We start from the raw sequence: 19,141 nt of genomic DNA on the forward strand, positions 1-19,141 counted from the left end.
AGGAAGCTAACATTCCTTTTACTTATCACACTAAGAAAAGAGTCCCACAAAGACACACACTAAGTAGAAAGCCAGAACTTCACTTCAAAAATTCCAATTATAATATAAACTTTATTTATATATAGGGTAGGGGACACTATTGTATAAACACTCCTCTTAAGGTGTGGCCTGTAAAGTCATGGTTCTGAATGCTTAGCTTGATAAGGAAGTGCTTCTATAAATTCTTAGGTTTAGAGATGATACCATCCGGATACCTTTGCTTAAACCGGGCAACCACATCTGGGTCTAGTAGGTGTATCCCATCCAGTTGGTTTCCAAGAGTAATCCTAAAACAAGGGAGAAAGAAGAGGCAAACCAAAAATCCTGTAAGGGCAAGTCTCAGGGTTTCACTGTGTATTCCAGGCTGTCCTAGAACTCTCCATGTAGACCAGGCTAACCTTGAACTTAGTGATCTACTTGCCTCTGCCTACCAAGTGCTGGGGCTAAAGGTGTGTTCCACTATGCCCAGCCCATGTCAAGTTTTAAAAAGATCATAGCAAATAATATTACTTAGTTTTTGTATCTGTACCAGTTCCTGACTGGGCTGGGCATTGGTGGCACATGTCACCCAGCCACTTGGGAGGTAGAGGCAGGCGGATTTCTGAGTTCGAGACCAGCCTGGTCTACAAGGTGAGTTCCAGGACAGCCGGGGCTACACAGAGAGACCGTGTCTCAAAAAAACAAAACAAAAACTGACTGGATTTTAATTTCTTTGGTGGTGGTGGTCCTAGGGGTTGAACCTAGGTGTCTTACATATACACTTTTAACACTGAGCTACTAAGCCCCCCTCCCCTTTAAGACATCTAACTAAATTAGATTCATTATGTAGCATAGGCAGACCTTAAGCTTGCAGTCCTCCTGCTTCAGTCTCATGCCCTAAGATCCAGCTAGATCTGTATATCTAAGGATTAGTAATTGTTGGTAGCCAGGCCTATTTTATTCGGTCACTGCTAGTGAATACTCCTTGGATAATTAAAATGCCAACCATTGGAGTCAAACATTAAAACTGACAGGCAGTGGTGGTGCACACCTTTAATCCCAGCACCTTGGAGGCCGAAGCAGGTGGATTTCTGAGTTCGAGGCCAGCCTGGTCTACAGAGTTCCAGGACAGCCAAGGCTATGCAGATAAAACCTATCTTGGGGGGGGGTGGGGAACCAAAACAAAACAAAAAAAAAACTTAGTAGCCACTAGGGGGCAGATTTAATATATCCCATAGAATAGCTGGAGATCTTTGAGTAGTTACTGCTTTAAGAATAGCCCTTTGGGTTCTAATGAATGCTGCAGATTCCAGTAAAATGATTTAAACATAAGCGTAAGCTATCTGTATAGACTACCAGAAATTATTCAACTCAGTGACTTATGTCTTTGGCCATAAAGGTTTTTTGCTGGGAGGGTAGGCAGGAGGTAGGGAGGCAATAGCCTGTTTTCTAGTAATGTTACCAGTTGGGTTGCACATTGTGTGGTCTTCCAAATAATTCAATCTTGCGGGTGCCAGGGGAGAGTCTCTCGATCATGCCATATATTTCATCTGGTTTATGACTGGTGGAACGAACCTAGAAAAAAAACTCAAGCTACTTTAAGTTATTCAGGATTGCTCAATAGAGAAATGGCTCAACAGTTATGAGCACTGATTGCTCTTCCAGAGGACCTGGGGTTCAATTCTCAGCACCTACATGACAGCTTATGACATCCTCAAAAAGACATACATGCAGGCAAAATACTGATACACATGAAATAAAAATAAATTTTAAACAATTATTCAAGATTGCAATTCTAGCCTGGTTGGTGTTATCCAAATGAGAAAAAAAAAAAGAAAGAAAGAAATTGAAGACTATCTGACAGGAGTAGTTGTAGTGAAAATCTGAAAGCTTTAAATGCGCAGGGGACACATACCTCAGCTACAATCACATCACAATCCAGACCCTGGTTGAAGCCTTGGGGATTTCCTTTGACACCAACCTGCTCATCACAGAGAACACTGTTACTTTATGAAACCACAGCTTTCAGTCTTTTAAGCAGTTCCCACTACTACTGTTACTCACCAAACAGTGCTCCTTCCCATGGTTTAACCAGTGACCTGTCCGGCCTGTTCTAATGATGCGCTGCAGTTGATTAGTCTTCACCCAGATGATTTCATCCACCCGTTCGTAACTGTGGAGCATAAGGGAACCTGAGCTTTAACCAGCTTCACAGCTGAGGCTCAGCACTAACACAAAGGCCAAGACTGGCAGGAGCACTGAGAGAAGGGACTATACACCTCTTCAAGGTACATTCCCCTCAAAAAAGGCAACACAATTTCTACTTACCCCCAAAGGTTCAGACATTCTCTGCCCAATTCCATGGCCCTAAAAAGATGGAAGGGTTAAACAATTTATCTGCCCATATTTTCATAGTTTTCCCTTCAAACTATCGCATGTAACAAATATCAGAAGCACTTACATGGGAAATATCATTGGGGCAACTGAGTAGAATGAAAAGATGAAGCAGCAGCATATAATCTGAAAGACCTTATTTTTCTAAAATCATGAATCCCAAGTATTAGTGCTATAAACATCAAACTCCATGGAAGGGGCAGGCATCCTAAGTGACACATTTAATCAAATGTCTGAGAAACCCAGGATTTTACCCAGTTTTCATTCTATGCTGTATTTACCCATACCTACATATCTGGATTATATTACCTGCCTGTGACCCAGAGGAAAAGAAAGCCATCATCCTGTAGTACTGGTATATTGAGCCTGCGCATCTCATCATCTGTTAACGTCCCATATGGTAGCTCCATGTGAATATCCCAAGGTGGGTCAGCCATCACAACTGCAAATTTGCCCAAGATACTGACGTCCAGGTAGCGGATATCACAACAGATCCACTGCATGAGGTAGTATTTGGTCATCTTCTTTCACATATTCACGGTCCCAAACCCTCTAACTTAACCATTCCTATTCCACTGTGCTCCCATCAGTAAGCTAGATTGGTAAATTATTCCCTATTTTTCTACATGTATGGATACCCCACTCAGTTTAAGTATATAGCTTAAAATAGGTTTTCCCAGGCTGTCTGGACATGTGGGTACCTGAGGTGGAAAGAGTCGATCTGCACTGGAATCACCCCCAACACTCTGGGGAAGAGCAAGCTCTTGGCTTGGCATATGCTCCTTGCTGCCAGGACTCTCAGAATCCATACACGCATCAATTTCATAGTGAACATATTTGCAGGTATCCATGTGGAAACATGTGTTAAGGAAAGAGCAGTCACCTAAAGACTCATCGGTGTGCTTATTGATAATTCGTCTGGGAAGATAAAAGAAGGGAATCAGAATCAAGATGGTACTCCCAAAGTAGATCATAGAATTCAAATGCAAAATTTCTTGTTCACCCCCAATTTTCTGTATTGTTAAACTAAAGAACTTTAGTTCTTCCCTTGAATAAAGACTTGATCTGGGGGCAGTGGCTTAGGCCCAGCACTGATAACTAGAGCCTGAAAGTCAGAAAGATCACCCTCAGCATGCCCAGCCTGAGCTATGAAACCCTATCTCAAAACCAACAGAATACAGACTTTCTTCTCTTACTAAAGGAAAGACTATATATAGTCCAGGAAGGAACTTGGCTCATTACTTTAGAGTAAAACACTGGCCCTAAGCCCAGGTTCCTGACTTCTCCTAGGACTACCTTCCTTTCAGACTTTAACTTTCATTGTTAACTCAGAGACATAGATGCTTAACTAGAAAATCTTCCTTTTATTTGCAAGTGAGCCTGTATTCCTTCTCATACAGTAGCCATTCCAAAGGCAGGCAGAATGTGCTGCAAAGGATTTACTGCTTCTGGAAAACCCTCCCCACCTCATTCCCTCCCAAGAGACCTGAAGTGCAGCTTGCGACAAGGCCGATCAGCATCACTGGCTTTCATGCACTCTTCCTTGGTCCCATAGTCACAAAATTCTTGCACCTGGGCCCGACCTCGGGAGCGAAACTTTTCAACAATGGACTGTTCCTTGGCTGTTGTGGTATTTAATAGCTCTAGGATCTCCTGACTGACCTGTGACAGAAGTAGCCTTGGTCTTAAGGGTTTGTAGATAAGTTAGCCCTTAAACTGCCTCCATAAGTCTAATCACATTAAAGTCTGAGGAGGAATATGTGAATGGACAATGTAGGAGAGTTCAGTCCTTCTCACAAGCATTTAGAATGGAATTCAAATGCAAAGAGCCTGATTTCTACAACTAAGCAATAAGCTGATCTTACTGCTCTAAAAGAGTGTAACTTCCCCTCAAAAAAGCTAATTCGTATTGATTGGGTAACTAAGAAAGGCACAGTGCTAGTATTCTATTGTCTAGCTCGGTCTATTCAATAATTCTGTAAAGGAGAACTCTGGTTATCACCATCAAAGACCAAACTAACTTTTTAAAACTAAACTAGAAATTGGGAACAAATGAATTCAATGTAGTTCAAATCAGAACCACTGTATTGATAATTTCACCAACCTCTGTGCCTTGGTCCAAATGAGTATCTATTTGAATTTCTGTTTTCTCTGAATCCTCTTTTGAGGATTCTTCCAGATTCTGTAAATAAGGACTTCCTCAAAATGATATTATTGATATTTTAAGACTAGACATTTTTATTTGGGGAAGGAGTGGGAGGGGTCCTACTATACATTGTAGCATGTTTAGCAAAAAGTCCCTACTTTCCAGATCTTCTCTCTATTCAGTGCCAACAGCACTCTATCATACTGTGACAACACTGGATCCAGAAACCACCAAACGTAAGGCAGAGGTGATGGTAGAGGAACATCACCCCCACTGAGAACCGCTGCTCCATGTCTCAGTTCTAAGAACTACACTTATGCAAACAGTAACAAATCAGAACTGTAATTGAGGAATGCGAGCGTTTTCATATGATCCCTACCTTCTTGCTCTGCTGTTCTTTAGTCGACTGTTGGTTCAAAAGACTTTCTATCTCCAGATCAACATCTGAGGCAGCATGCTTCCTTGATTTCTTAGCTGGCTCCTTAGCTGGTTCTGATATTGAAGGGGACAGACCAGATGCTAAAGAGCTGGCAAAAGTAGCCACTGTAGTCAAGTCCTGTTCTGCACGCCGTTTTTGCCCTGCGATGGTCCCTGCTACCTCTCCCAGGCCTTTCTTTTCTGCCACAGCCCCCATCATGGCAGACAGCTTGGAGTGGTCAGCATAAGTCACAAGAGTAGGATGTGCGTCATCTTGTAGAAGACCTCGCTTTACCTCAATCAACTCCTGGGCAGCAAATTTCTGTAGAAGGCTTTCTACCCCATCTTGAGTGGCAGGTGCATCTGGCTAAAGAAAGGAGAAGATCATAAGGCACCATGAACAAAAGCAAATGTGTGATAAATTCCAATTTTATCAGGTTATTACCGTAGAGATGGCAAGACGGATGGATACAGCATCAGTGGGCAAGGTTAAGGCCAGATCTGAGAGGTGGTGTAGCAACTTCTTCTCTAACTCAGGGTCTGTAGCTAATTCAGGGACTACGGACGTCGTGCTGGGCTTAGGGCCACTAGAGGTAGGGGCAGTAGGCACCGGGCTATCACTACGGAAGGTTGGGGACAGTGCTGCTTCTGGATTCCTTAAATCTAAAAGTAAGAAAATAAAGTGAAAAGAGTCAGTCAATGTTTACATTCCTAGCACACACATCTTTTACTTCAAGCAGGTTCTCGGACCAGCATTAGCACTAGATCACCTTTCATTCATACGTCAGCATTTGCTGTTTTGCCAAAATAACCGTGGATTTCACTGAGAACTACTCACTGTTTCTCTGTTGGGGTAGCAATCTTTTCCTGATTCTCAGCCCTCACTGCTTCAAAGGAAGGAATGTAGCATGGTACATTTACAGGTAGGTCTCTGCCAACTTTTCCTTCTCTCAAATGATACCATAAATCCATACTTGATAACTTAAAATTTAAAAAAAATGAGTATTTTCAACAATCAAAACTGGGATCTGATTATGTTGTCCAGGGATGGATTTTGAATTTTTAATGAAACATGGCTATTGGCCATGGAGAATGCGTTTCATACTCATAAATATCAGGCTTTTAGAATTTGGCTAAAGGCCTAATCAACAAATGATGGTTCCAGCATATTTCCACTATACGCTCTTACTCCACCAACTATATACATGGAAAGGTCTGGATGATTTAGAATAACTGGCCTTAGTTAAAAGCATACAAGAAATTTAAGTAGTAATTACTACACAGCATTTAGCAGTGCAGTGCTGGTAGTCACTAGACTCTTGGAATTCAGAGATCCTACAAGTCTAGTAAATGTGAACTAAAACAGAGTCATAATACTAGGAGCAAATTCCGAGCTTTCTTACTGAAGTTATAAATTTGTTTGAAGTACCAAAAAGTACTTTCAATAAGCAAATATGCACAATGATAAAAGCTACTGTAACAAGGAAACACAAATTATTTTCAAATAGGAATTCAGATTCTATCAACAAACTTAAGTTGTTAAAGCATTTTCTTGACTCAAAGTATGCCACAGGGGGTAATATAAAGTCATGGAAGCCAGGCCTGTGAACCTAGCTTCTTGGGAGGTTAAAGCAGGAAGGATCACAGAAGCTTTGAGCTACAGAGTAGTTCATGCCTAAGTCTAGACAGTTTAGCAAACCTTTCTCAAAATGTCAATTTAAAAAAGCATAGTAGCAGCCAGGTAGTGGTGGCACACGCCTTTAATCCCAGCATTTGGGAATCCCAGCCAGGGCTATACAGAGAAACGCTGTCTCGAAAAAACAAACAAACAAAACAAAACAAAACAAAAAAAGGCATAGTAGCATATTGCCTTTAATCCCAGTCAAGCAGAGGCAGGCAGATAGCTCTGAGTTTGAGTATACAGTAAGTTCCAGGCCAGCCAGAGTTACATAGTGAGACATTGTCTATAAACAATAAATAGCAAAAACCAATTAGATATATAAATAAATAAAAACAATTAAGGGCTAGCATATAGCTCAGCGGTAGGTTGTTTTCACACATGTAAAAACTCTAGATACAATCAATCAATTAAAACCAATTATATAGGCTAGGCAGTAGTGGTGCACGCCTTTAATCCCAGGCAAAGGCAGGTAGATTTCTGAGTTTGAGGCCAGCCTGGTCTACAGAGTGAGTTCCAGGACAGCCAGAGCTATACAAAGAAACCTTGTCTTGAAAAACAAAACAAAAATAAAACAAACAAACAAAAAAAACCAAACCCACAAAACCCAATTATATAAATAAAAATAATTAAGAGATAGCATATACCTAAATGGTAGACTGCTTGCTCAGTATATAAAAACCCTAGATACAATAACAGTAAATCCTCTCCTTAAAAAAAAAAAAACATGGGGACTTGGGAAGCAGAGGCAGGCAGATTTTTGTGTTTGAGGCCAGCCTGGTCTACAGAGTGAGTTCCAGGACAGCCAGGGCTATACAGAGAAACCCTGTCTCAAAAAACAAAAACAAAAACAAAAAACGGGGATTTTTTTGATAGGACCTATAAAAGTATAGGTAAATAAACTCACACAAAAAGTATAGGTAAGTTCTTTTTGTTTTGTTTTGTTTGTTTTTTGTAGTTCTGGCTGTCCTGGAACTCAATATGTAGTCCAGAGATCTGCCTGGCTCTGCCTCCCAAGTGCTGGAATTGAAGGCATATACAACTATCCTAATATTGGTAAGTTTTAAGTCAAAGTATATCACTATTTGTCATGGAGATGTCTGATTTTTCATAGGGTCTTACTATTTAGTCCAGGCTAGCCTGGAACCGACTATGTACCCCAGGGTATCTTCAAAATTGGCTACCTTATTAGCCTCCTAAGTGCTGAGATTCCAGGATGAACTATCATACCTGGCCCTATTTGTCTGAGACAGGATCTTAGCCCACACTAATCTAAAAGCTTCTAACCTCCTGCTGGGGTTATAGGCATGAGATTTTTAGATGTTTTTAAGTCAAGTCATATATACATTTTCCCATTTATACTCAATTATGTGCCCAAGGCTAAAGAAATGGCTCAATGGTTAAAGTACTTGCTGTCCGTACAGAGGACCTGGGGTTTGGTTCCCAGAACATATATGGTGGCTCACAACTATTTGTAAATACAGTTCCACAGGATCCAAGGACATCTTCTGGCTTTGAAGGGTACTGGGCACACATGTGGTGCACATAATTACAGGAAGGCAAAATACTTATATACATAAAAAACAAACAAAAATGCCAAGAACTGTGTGATACAATCCATTCCTACAAATGTTTACCTTGTCAATCAAGACTCCATGTCTCTGCAGGCAATTCTTTTTTATTGTTGTTGTTTTGTTTTTCAAGACAAAGTTTCTCTGTGCAGCCCCAGCCATCCTGGAACTTGCTCTGTAGAGCAGGCTAGCCTTGAACTCTGCCTTCTAAGTGCAAACTAAGATTTATGTGTGTGCCATCACCATCCAGCATGGCAACTCTTATTATACATTGATTTTGTGGGGATTTTTGTCTAGGCCAATTTAATGAGCATACTTTAGGAAAGCTGTCCATGACCAAAACAAACATAAATAAATAAATATTAAATTCTTGAGCATTTCCATGATCTCAAACTTCTAATTAAAGCTTCAGAAACATCTTTTTTAATGTAATCTGGCCAAAATTCTGTGTGGAAACATATACTACTTTTCAAGCCACAAATATAGTTTAAACTGGTATTTTATATAAATATGTAATGATACCTAATACCACATATGTTTAAACTAATAGCAAACTTTTTGCTACTAGGTTTATTTCCAACAAAACAGAGAATCTATCAACTCAAAATAAGCAATCTAACAGTTGTGCCTATTATATGTTTGTGATTAAAATGTTAGTGCTCGGGGGCTGGAGAGATGGCTCAACGGGTAATAGCACTGACTGCTCTTCCGAAGGTCCTAAGTTCGGATCCCAGCAACCACATGGTGGCTAGTGACCACCCGTAATGAGATCTGACGCCCTCTTCTGGTGCGTCTGAAGACAGCTACAGTGAATTACACCGGAGCGCAACTGGAGCAAGAGGGACCGGAGCAGGAGCTATCCGTCCGGCAGAGGTCCTGAGTTCAGTTCCCAGCAGCCACACACATCATAGCTCACCACCATCTGTACAGCTACAGTGTACTCATACACATAAAATAAATAAAATAAATCTTTAAAAAAAAATGTTAGTGCTCTTCATTCCTGTTGTGTTTAAGACAGGGTCTTACTTTGTAGCTCTGGCTGTCCTGGAACTATGTACACTATGCTGGCTTCAAACCCACAAAGATCTGCCTGCTTCTGTTTCCAGAATTCTGAGATTAAAAGCATGCCACCACCACCACCCACCTTTTTTAGTTTTGAGGCTAGTTCTTTTCCAGTACACAGGCTGGCTATATCCTTGGGGATGACCTTGAAGTCAAGATTCTCTTGTCTTAAGTGCAAAATTACAGGTATATGCCCAACAAGACCTATAATTCTCAACATATTTATTTACATAAAGCAAGATTTTTCAGGAACACTCAATATTTTACTAAAAGTTTTTTTTTTTCCATTTGTATATATGTGTTACAAGTGGCAGGCTATTACTTTATTTGCTTGGAACAGGGTGAGTCTCTTATTGAGCCAGCCGGCCCCCAGGATCCTCATCTCTGCGGCTGACAGTACTTGGAGATCTCTATGCTGGAGATTTGAACTCTGATTGTGCTGCAAGTGCTCTTACCTGCTGCACTATCTCCCTACAGCTCCTAAATGACTGTTTTCAAAAAGGTAGTAAGATGCTTAAGTCTAGTAACTGGAGACTTTGGTAAATAGATTAAAAGCCAATTTAGTCATTTGTCTATGGTAGATGTGTAATTATGTCTTCTACCTAAAATTGATAAACAAAAAAAACCAGGAGCTGGAGAAACGGCTAAGCAGTTAAGAGCACTGACTGAACTTGTTGAAGATCTGGGTTTGATTTCTATAGATTCCTAGTACCTACATGGTGGCTAACAACCTTCTAAAACTCCAGTCACAGGGGGTTGTGAGGTGCAAGGAATCTTTTTCTGGCCCCCAGGGGTACCAGGTGCATAGACATCACAGGCAGACATACATGCAGGCAGAATATCCATAATCCATACACATAAAATAAACATAAACAGGGGTTATGTATAAGAAAACAAGGCAGAGATGTTAGAATGTATGTTAAGGAAAAAAAACCTCCAGATCTTGGTTTCTAATTATTCCCTTTTCCTATGTTTTGCACTTTGTGTTCCATAATGCCCTATTTTCTTTTTAAAATTATGTAATTTGATAAATCTTGTATTGGCTAATGCAATTTAAAAAGCAAGGCCAAATTTAACTGGCAACTCCACTGAGTATACCCCATTTCTGTTTCTTAGTCATTTTACTGACCGTGGACCCATTCATTTAGCATCTTACATATAAGATACTGTAGCTATGACTTTTTGTATTGTTTTGAGGCAGGGTCTCTCTATGTAGTTTTGTCTGTCCTGGAACTCACAACTCACTATGTATACCAGGCTGGCCTCAAACTCCAGATACCCTCTTGTCTATGCCTACCAAAGTGCTGGGATTAAAGGCATGAGCCACCATGCTGGGTTTTCTCCAGGCTTTTTCTTCTAATTGTCTTTGATTCTCACCTAGACTTTAAGCACCTTTAAGGTAAGCGCAGTGTCTTTGTCGAAACTCGGGAATAGAGTAGATATGCATAAATGTTTACGGAGAGAATCTTCCCAGAGCATCCAGATCCAGAAAATGAGCACATGAACTTAATTTCACCAAGGTCTGCTGATGGGAGTTGTGAATACTGATAAGCATTAACACGTTAGCCACACACACTGGTGGTATGGATTCGGTATTCTCGCAGAGCTTTGCAACTGATTTACTTTGAGCAATTGAGCTTGTGCTGGAGAAGGATATTAGGATAGTACTCAACAATCTTTTAAATTGCCTTCAAGTTTTCTAACTTTGTCATACAAGGGGGCTGGGGGAGTTTAAAAACCAAAACCAAGTGTTTTCAGATTCTTGCTATGTTTGTAAACACTTGCACTACTCATTCAGCACCACCTACTGAGGGCCTTGTTGTGGCTGCTAAACTGGGCACTGGATATATACAGAAGCTCCCCGCCCACATAGGAAAGAAGAGACAGTGACAAAGCAGACGTTACGACTAAGGTAAAACACGCACAAAAGCAACAAAAAGGGTTTTGCTGGCTCTCGGAATGGGGTACTGAGAGGCTTCCCAGACACAACGTTCTCTTAGACAGGACTGGAATGGGACCCAAGGAGAGAAGGGGGCTCCAGTTGGTGTGGTGTTACGCTTGGAAGAACAGACGCCCGGGAGGAAGCACTGCAAGCTTTCCCGCAGGTGGGCATTCGTTTCAGCTACTGGGGGAAAAGATGGACTAACAGTCGAGGAGTCCAATAAAGGGTTGCTCGGGAAAGGGCGCAAGCCCCGGCTGTCTTTCTCTCCCGGAGTCGCTCGCCTCGCCCAGGCCCGCCCCGACCACCCCACACCTCACCCAAGTGCCCAGAGTCCTGCTTCCGTCGCCGCTGCAGTCTCTCCCGAAGCGAGTCGAGCTGTTTCTTATGGGCCTGGATAGAGCTCCACGTGTCCGACATCCTAGTTGCCAGCGCGGACTCGGCTCGAACCAGGCCCGGCGGACTAGCACCTCCCTAGCCTAGAACGAAGATACATCTAATTCTCACGCGGACGCCCGAAGGCCGGCCAGATAAAAAGCCAAGATGAAAAGCCACTTCCGGTTAGCGAAGCAGCCGGACGTAATCCTTACGGCAGTTCTCTCTCGTGCTTCCGGGAGCACTGAGGCTGTATTTGCCATGTTGGTAGCTGGCAGACCGGCCATGTTGATTCTTTAAGTCGTTAGTGACCACGCGTTAAAATAGCAGGACTAGAACGAATGTGAGTGTTTGACAGATGGATGTATGCGTGGAGAGATAGATGGGCAGGATGGAATGAACAGACTGTTAGTCTGGTTGATTGTATGCTCTGGTCCTTGCACATGAGATCAAGCACTGTATCATAGATTTCTGCCCTTTCAGGCTCCAGATTTTCTAAGTTAAATATCTTTTTTTTTTCTTTTTATACAAAGTGTGTGAAAGGAGAGTGGAGTTTCACTATGTGGCTCTGCCCAGACAAACATATTTGTTTGTTTGTTTGTTTTTCGAGACAGGGTTTCTCTGTGTAGCCCTGGCTGTCCTGGAACTCACTCTGTAGACCAGGCTGGCCTCGAACTCAGAAATCCGCCTGCCTCTGTCTCCCAAGTGCTAGGATTAAAGGCGTGCGCCACCACTGCCAGGCCTAAGACTAACATCTTAATTAGAGAACCATCTTTTCATCTTTTTCATCGTGAGGGAGCACTCTTTAAAAATGTACAGGGCGAGCTAGAGAGATGATTCAGCTGTTAAGAGCATGTACTGCTCTTCAAGAGACCCTGAGTTCAATTCCCAGCAACCACATGGTGACTCATCCATCTGTAATTGGATCCGATGCCCTCTTCTGGTGTGACTGAAGACAGCTACAGTGTACTCATATACATATAATAAATTGTTCTTAAGAAAAAAAAGTGCAGGAAATGGGGAGGTAGCTCAGTAAAATAGTTGCTGTGAAAGCATGAGATTCTGAGATTCCCAGAACCCACAGGCATTTAAGGCAAAGCTGTGTGTGGTGGCAGACATTGTTTTAGCTTAATTTAGAAAAAGATTTATTTTTGTGTTTGTTTGCATATGTGTTTGCGCAATTGTGATCTGCAATGTGGGTGCTGGGGTTTGAACCTAAGTTCAATTCTGTAATTATAACTAGTGTTCTTTTATCACTGAGCCTTATCACCAGCCCATGATTAGGCAGTTGTTATCTCAGTGTTGGAAAGGCAGAGACCTGTAGATCTCCTGGGATGGCTAGCAAACCTAACCAGAACCAAGAACTAAAGTAAAAACATTTCTATTATTGCATTGAATAATAGCACTGCTAAAGTTAATCATTCACAAATCTGGATTCCATTTATAAGATCATTTTTTGTATGTGTTCATGATGCTGGGGACTGAATTATTGGGTCTCTACCACTAAGCTATATCCCTAGCTCAGAGATAACTGCTCTTTTAAGGCCCTTAACAAGTGGACCCTATGTGAATATAGAAATTATAATTAAATATCTTTATATAAAGTATGTTGTGTGTGGTGCTAGAAGTCAGGCACTGTAGCACTGAATGCCCTGGCCTTGTGCATGCTGGGTAAGTGCTCTACCACTGAGCCATCCAGCCCAAATATGTACATGTGTGTATATTTGTTGTTAGCCCAGATTGGCCCCAGACTCACAGAAATCCACCTACCACCCAAGTGCTAAGATTAAAAGTGTGTGCCACATCACCTGGCAATAATTTGAACTTTTGAGCTTTAGCTGTCCTGTCAGTTTTGGTAAAAGTTATCAGTTTACTGGGTTAAGTTGGTAGTGTACAATTGTATAAAAATCAATGAGCATATTATTCTAGAAACATTAAACTATTGCTTTCCACATGCACAGAGGCAACAGGCTGTATTAAACATGTAAGGTCTTATATACAGTAGTTTGATTACAAAAACTAATAAAATATTCCATAAATAATGAAAAGTTAAGGGGCTGGAGAGATGGCTTAGCAATTACGAGCACTGACTGCTCTTCTAGAGTTCCTGAGTTCAGTTCCTAGCAACCACATGGTGACTCACAACCATCTGTGATGGTATCCAGTGCCCTTCTCTGGTGTGTCTGAAGACAGCTACAGTATGTATTCAAAATAAATAAATAAATAAATAAGTGTGGTGGGGGATAGCTAAGTGGCGTGTATGTTCATAGTATGCACAATGCCAGAGATCTCCAGGACAGCAAAGCAAAATCAGAGTATACGCCCAATTATGAGCAGATGACATTACACTCCTCACTTCAGCTTTGCTTCCTGTGCTGTGGGGGGTCGGTCCACAGTTGGACCAATATCTCCCATTCGTCATGTTCTTATGTGGGGTCATGTTCTTATGTGGGATGTATATACTTTCTGTTCTTCCTGATAAACGAACCAACTCAAGCCAGATTAGATCATATTAAAGGCAGGTTTTTTTAGGAATCTGTTCTTGAGTGAGTTCATCGCCCCCAAGGATTGAGGCCAGGGGAGTTGCCATGGATGAGGGAAGAGAAAAAGATAAAGTGTTCTCCAATAGGGAAAGAAAAAGAGAGAGATGAGGAGGAGAGGGGAGAAGAAAAGGGAGAGAGAGCGCACACAAAATGTCTGGATTATAGAGGGAGGAACCTCTGGGGGAAGGGCAAGAAGGGCAGCCCAACCCCTGGAATGACAAATTCAAGGTTGTGGGCAGGGTATATGCCAAGTAGGGACTGAGGTATGCTGGGTGAACCTGGAAGCCAGGTCTGCTTTGATATGCACCCCAGTCCCTTGTCCTGGGACCCAGAAACCAAACATGTCCTATTAATTTTATTTCCCATTTTGAGTGTTAGCTGGCTTCTGCCTAGATTTAGTAAATGAACAGAATGTGGCAAGAATGGTTATTTCCTGAGTTCCAGAACCAAGATTTGCAGCCCATATTTGCTCTCTTGGATCCTGGGTCTTCATGTGTGTTCAGCTGCTATGATGGACAGAACACTTAACCAGAGAAAAGCATTTAAAGGATTAAAAATGACAAAGAAAGGAAGGAAGGAAGAAAAGAAGGAAGATGGATGGATGAATTTGGGCGACATGGGTAGAATTCTCTGAAAGCAAATACTGAGACCTTAAGGAGAAAGATGCTGGTCTAAGGCTCTGACAGAGCAATGGAAGCCCTGGGAGATGACCACTCATTAGAATCCCGAGTGTTTGCTTGTGTCTTATGCTTCTTCAGTTTTTGGCCAGAAACTAGAAGAGAGTTAGGTAGCCAAAGGTTGTCACTTCAGGCTCTTTGAAGACAGCTGTTCTTACAGGGGCATCTCAAAAGCAGCACATCTGTATGCCAAGGGGAACTTAATGGATCTTACAGAGGTTTGTAAAATCTATCAGATTGCTGAGTGGATTGGATCAGTTACTAGTTTAAGAACAGCCCCAGTTCTATGGCTGGGTTTGTTAGTTATCTCTAAGATTCCCACAGGACATTTTTCTTCTGTCACAATACTTATCACCATATAAAAGAATCTTTACATAATCCTTCCTCCTAGAAGGGGTCATGGAAGTGCAATCATGTCTCATTTACCTTCTTACCTAGGGACTATGAAGTAGATGCTCGGAAACTAAATGAATAAGAAAGAAATGTCTTTCTCGCTGAGCAGTGGTAGCGCATGCCTTTAATCCCAGCACCTAGGAGGCAGAGGCAGGTGGATTTCTGAGCTAGAGGCCAGCCTGGTCTACAGAGTGAGTTTCACCAGGACAGCCAGGACTACACAGAGAAAACCTGTCTCGAAAAAACCAAAAAAAGAAAAAAAGAAAAAAAGGAAATACATTCTCTTGCTTCCCATCCACACATTTATCCCTCCAGCTTGGACTTGATTCTGCGCTTATTTTCTGTAAAGTAAATGTTTTGCAAGCTGCATTTACATATACCCATTCTAGCAGGTTAACATTAACTAACTCACCATCCAAAAAGATGATCTAGTGGAAAGTGAGAGCGAGGATGGGGTCCAAGCAAGAAGGAAGAAATCAAAGGCACTCAGAAAGATGAACTAGCAATGAAGAGGAAGAAACACAAAAGAAAAGTGGAACAGGAAAAGAACAAGGAGCTAGAAAAGGGAAAGAGTGTGGGGAGGCAGGCTTAGTGTCAAAGAAACCTCACCGACAGCTCTTACCATGAGAGCTGACACCTAACTAGCAGGCCAGTCTGGTGTACCGAGGTAAAAAGCATTATCTATGTCCAGTGGAGATGAAGGAGATTAAAGGAATGGAAGTCACTTCCCTTCCTCCATAAGCTGAATGGAAAAAATATATTTACAAAAGCTGGGGCTGGAGAGATGACTTAGCAGTTAAGAGCGCTGACTGCTTTTCTAGAAGGCCTAAGTTCAATTCCCAGCAACCACTTGGTGGCTCACAACCATCTGTAATGGGGATCCGAGTCTGGCGTGTCTGAATATAGCGGCAGTGTACCCACATACAAAACAAACCAACCGTTTTTCCCTCCTTTTTTTTGGTTTTCCTTGTTTTTCCCTCCTTAACTCCCCCAACTTCCTAGGATTCCCATGTGTTAATGAGGGCCCTCCTGCACCTTCTCTGATAGGAACATCTAGAATGAAAAAAGTTCTTTATTCTTAGCAGAGTGAAGAATACACTTACTCACCTGTCTTTCTGGGAGCCTCCTGTCAGAAGTATCGATGTAGCAGGAGACCAGCACCTCATCACCAAAGACTGGAGTCTTAGGATCTAGTTCTTCTCTTAAATAGTGTTATGTGGTCCAGGCTACCTTCCATTTCTGCAGCTCCCACTCCCCAGTCCAGGAATACAGTCCTCCATAACATCACCCTGCCCAACTGGACCTGGTTCTTTTTTCGTTGCTTGATTTCTTTTGGGGTTGTTGTTTTGAAGTAGTCTCATCTGTATGTCCAGGTTGGTCACCAGTTCCATATATAGCCAAGGATGACTTTAGATCCTTGATCTGCCTGCCTATATCCCACGTGTTATGGGTAAGCCACTCTGCCTGTCTGAATCTGAACCTGAGGCATTGTGCTTTTATCTTTTAAAGCCAGTTATGTTCTTTTAGAATGAAGGTTTAGTGGTATTATGATCTTATAAAGGGGAAAATGCTGGGTGGTGATGCACACCTTTAATCACAGAACTCAGGAGCAGAGGTAGGGGGGAATCTAAGTTTGAGGTAAACCTGCTAGTTCCAGGACAGCCTGGGCTACAAAGAGAAACCCTGTTTTGAAAAAAAAAAAAACAAAAACAAAAAAGAAATTGTTTATTTAATGCCACCTCCCCACCTCCCAAATATGTATATATATAATTTCAAAGACACAGTTCTTGGGGCTGGAGGTGGCTCAGGGGTTAAGAATACTGACTGCTCTTCCAAAGGACCTGGGTTCAATTCCCAGCACTCACATAACAGCTCGAAGCTATATGTAACTCCAGGATCTACATAGATATGCGTGCAGGCAAAACACCAATGCACATACAATTAAAAAAAAAAAAAAAAAAAAAAAAAAAAAAAAGACAAGTTTCTCTGCTGGCCATTGTGGCACAAGGCTTTAAGCCAGCACTTGGGAGGGAGAGGCTGGTGGATTTCTGAGAGTTTGAGGCCTGTCACTCTCTCTTACACACACATGCACATGCACACAGAGGTTCTCATGTATCCCAGGCTGGACTCTAATTCACTGCATAACTGAGCATGACTTTGACTTCTTTCATGTATACTAAGAAAGCACCCTACCAACAGAGCTACACCCCTAGCTCTTTTCTTCAAACTGTTACTATTTTTATTTTTTATTTTTCAAGAAGAGGTTTTGCTATGTAACTTTGGCTGTCTGGAACTAGTCCTTATAGACCAGGCTAGCCCCTGCCTCTGCTTCCCCAGTGCTGGAATTAAAGACATGTACCACCATTACCCAGATTACATTATTGTTTTTAAAAGTTATTTTACTCTTTAAGTTTGTGTCTGCTTGAATGTGTATTTATAGGACGTGCATGCCTGGTAGCCAGAAAAGGACATTAGGTCTCCTGGAAATGGAGGTAGCAGATAGTTGTGAGTCATTACATGGGTACTGGGAATTGAACCTGGGTCCTCTGGAAGAGTAGCCAGTGAGCCAGGACTCCTAACTGCTGAGCCATCTCAACAGCCCCTTTGCCTCCATGCTTAATAGCCAGATCTTCCGTTATTGGTAGGACATTTTCCCTCTCTGATTACAATGTTGGATCTCAAAAATCATAAAGTATCATCTTGATTTACAGATTCGCTGTTGTCACCAGGCTGCTTCAGGTCTGGGAAAGACTGATGAACAGCCTGCAAACTCAAACAAAGCAACACACAGAAAAATTGTGTTTTGGTAGGAAGTCATTAAAAAAAAAAAATCCTAAAGGAAAACCCATGTACACTGGGCAAGTACCTTTTGAAAAACAGGATCTCTGCTTTAAAAAGCCTTTTCTCCCTCACAAATCACATCCACTGGAGGTTGTTTGGGGACAAGGCTGAAGAAGTTAAGTATTTCTATACCATATGTTCAGCTTTGGCAGGAGAAAAGGGTGGGAAGAGAATCTCCATGTTAGGAATGCCAACATCACACCCCATCTGGCTATTTAGTCATAACATAAGGAGAAACACACAAAAACTTGGCCAAAACACCTTTAATGATGAAGGAAAAGATTCTAGTGTCTCCCCCCTCTGCTCTTAAACACATTTCACTGTGTTAGGGAGCTCTGGAGCCCACTACTTTAGAGAATTATCATAGACATCAGCTAACAGCAAAATTCAGTCTTCTCAGAACTCCTGTTCCACAGGATCCTATGTTAAGAGTAAATACTACATCTCACTACAAGAGATTCTCTGAGACAGGGAGGAACCACTGGAAGCTCTATCTCTCAACTTCTGGAAAAAAAAAATAAGACTTAAGTTCTGGCCCATGGTCAGGCAAAACTGGGGGAGGAAAGGGGTTTTGAGAAGACAGGAAGGGAAATACAAGGGGTGAGGGAATAAAATAGGGAGTCACCTAAAACTAAAAACATTCTAGTGACAGGAAGCCCCCCCCCATGACCCCTGGTACCTCTGCATAACACATCACCATTAGCTCAAAGAAAACGTTCATACTCACAAGAGCTGAACATCAAGTCCCCTTACATCAAGTCCTGTTCTTCATTAAATAGATTCCCAGCAATGCCTGCTTTAGCAACAATCCTCAATTCCCCATCATTGCTTAAATAACCACCCTTAACAACGAGGCTCTTTAGAGTCAGGGACTTCATACTTTCTAAACTATCACATGAGAGACCTCTTGGTAAGAAACCTGCTTCTTGGTTGAGAGGACATGATGAGAAGCTGAAGGAGTCCTGGCATCTTGACCAATCACTGTCTTTGCCTTAATGGGGAGAGTCAGGGGACGTAAGGAAAAAAGGATCCCAGTCCTTCACTCGTCCCTACCTCCTAGGGTTGGGCCACCAATTGCTCGAATATC

The 19,141-nt window shown here is 41.9% G+C and overlaps 1 protein-coding gene across 1 annotated transcript; it reads right to left on the bottom strand.

The window, feature by feature from the left end:
* Window positions 1-91: 91 nt before the first annotated feature.
* Mettl3 (methyltransferase like 3) lies at window positions 92-11,799 on the bottom strand. The gene is made up of 11 exons (XM_031361028.1): window positions 11,546-11,799; window positions 5,421-5,638; window positions 4,938-5,342; window positions 3,899-4,074; window positions 3,114-3,330; window positions 2,722-2,909; window positions 2,347-2,385; window positions 2,083-2,191; window positions 1,934-1,999; window positions 1,481-1,593; window positions 92-326 (listed from the first exon to the last, which is right to left on the bottom strand). Exons 1-11 carry the CDS (start codon window positions 11,643-11,645, stop codon window positions 215-217), a joined length of 1,743 nt encoding a protein of 580 aa, XP_031216888.1. The 5' UTR covers window positions 11,646-11,799; the 3' UTR covers window positions 92-214.
* Between the last annotated feature and the right edge of the window lie 7,342 nt (window positions 11,800-19,141).

This window comes from Mastomys coucha, unplaced genomic scaffold, assembly GCF_008632895.1.
Source record: "Mastomys coucha isolate ucsf_1 unplaced genomic scaffold, UCSF_Mcou_1 pScaffold9, whole genome shotgun sequence".
NCBI classification, from domain to species: Eukaryota; Metazoa; Chordata; class Mammalia; order Rodentia; family Muridae; genus Mastomys; species Mastomys coucha.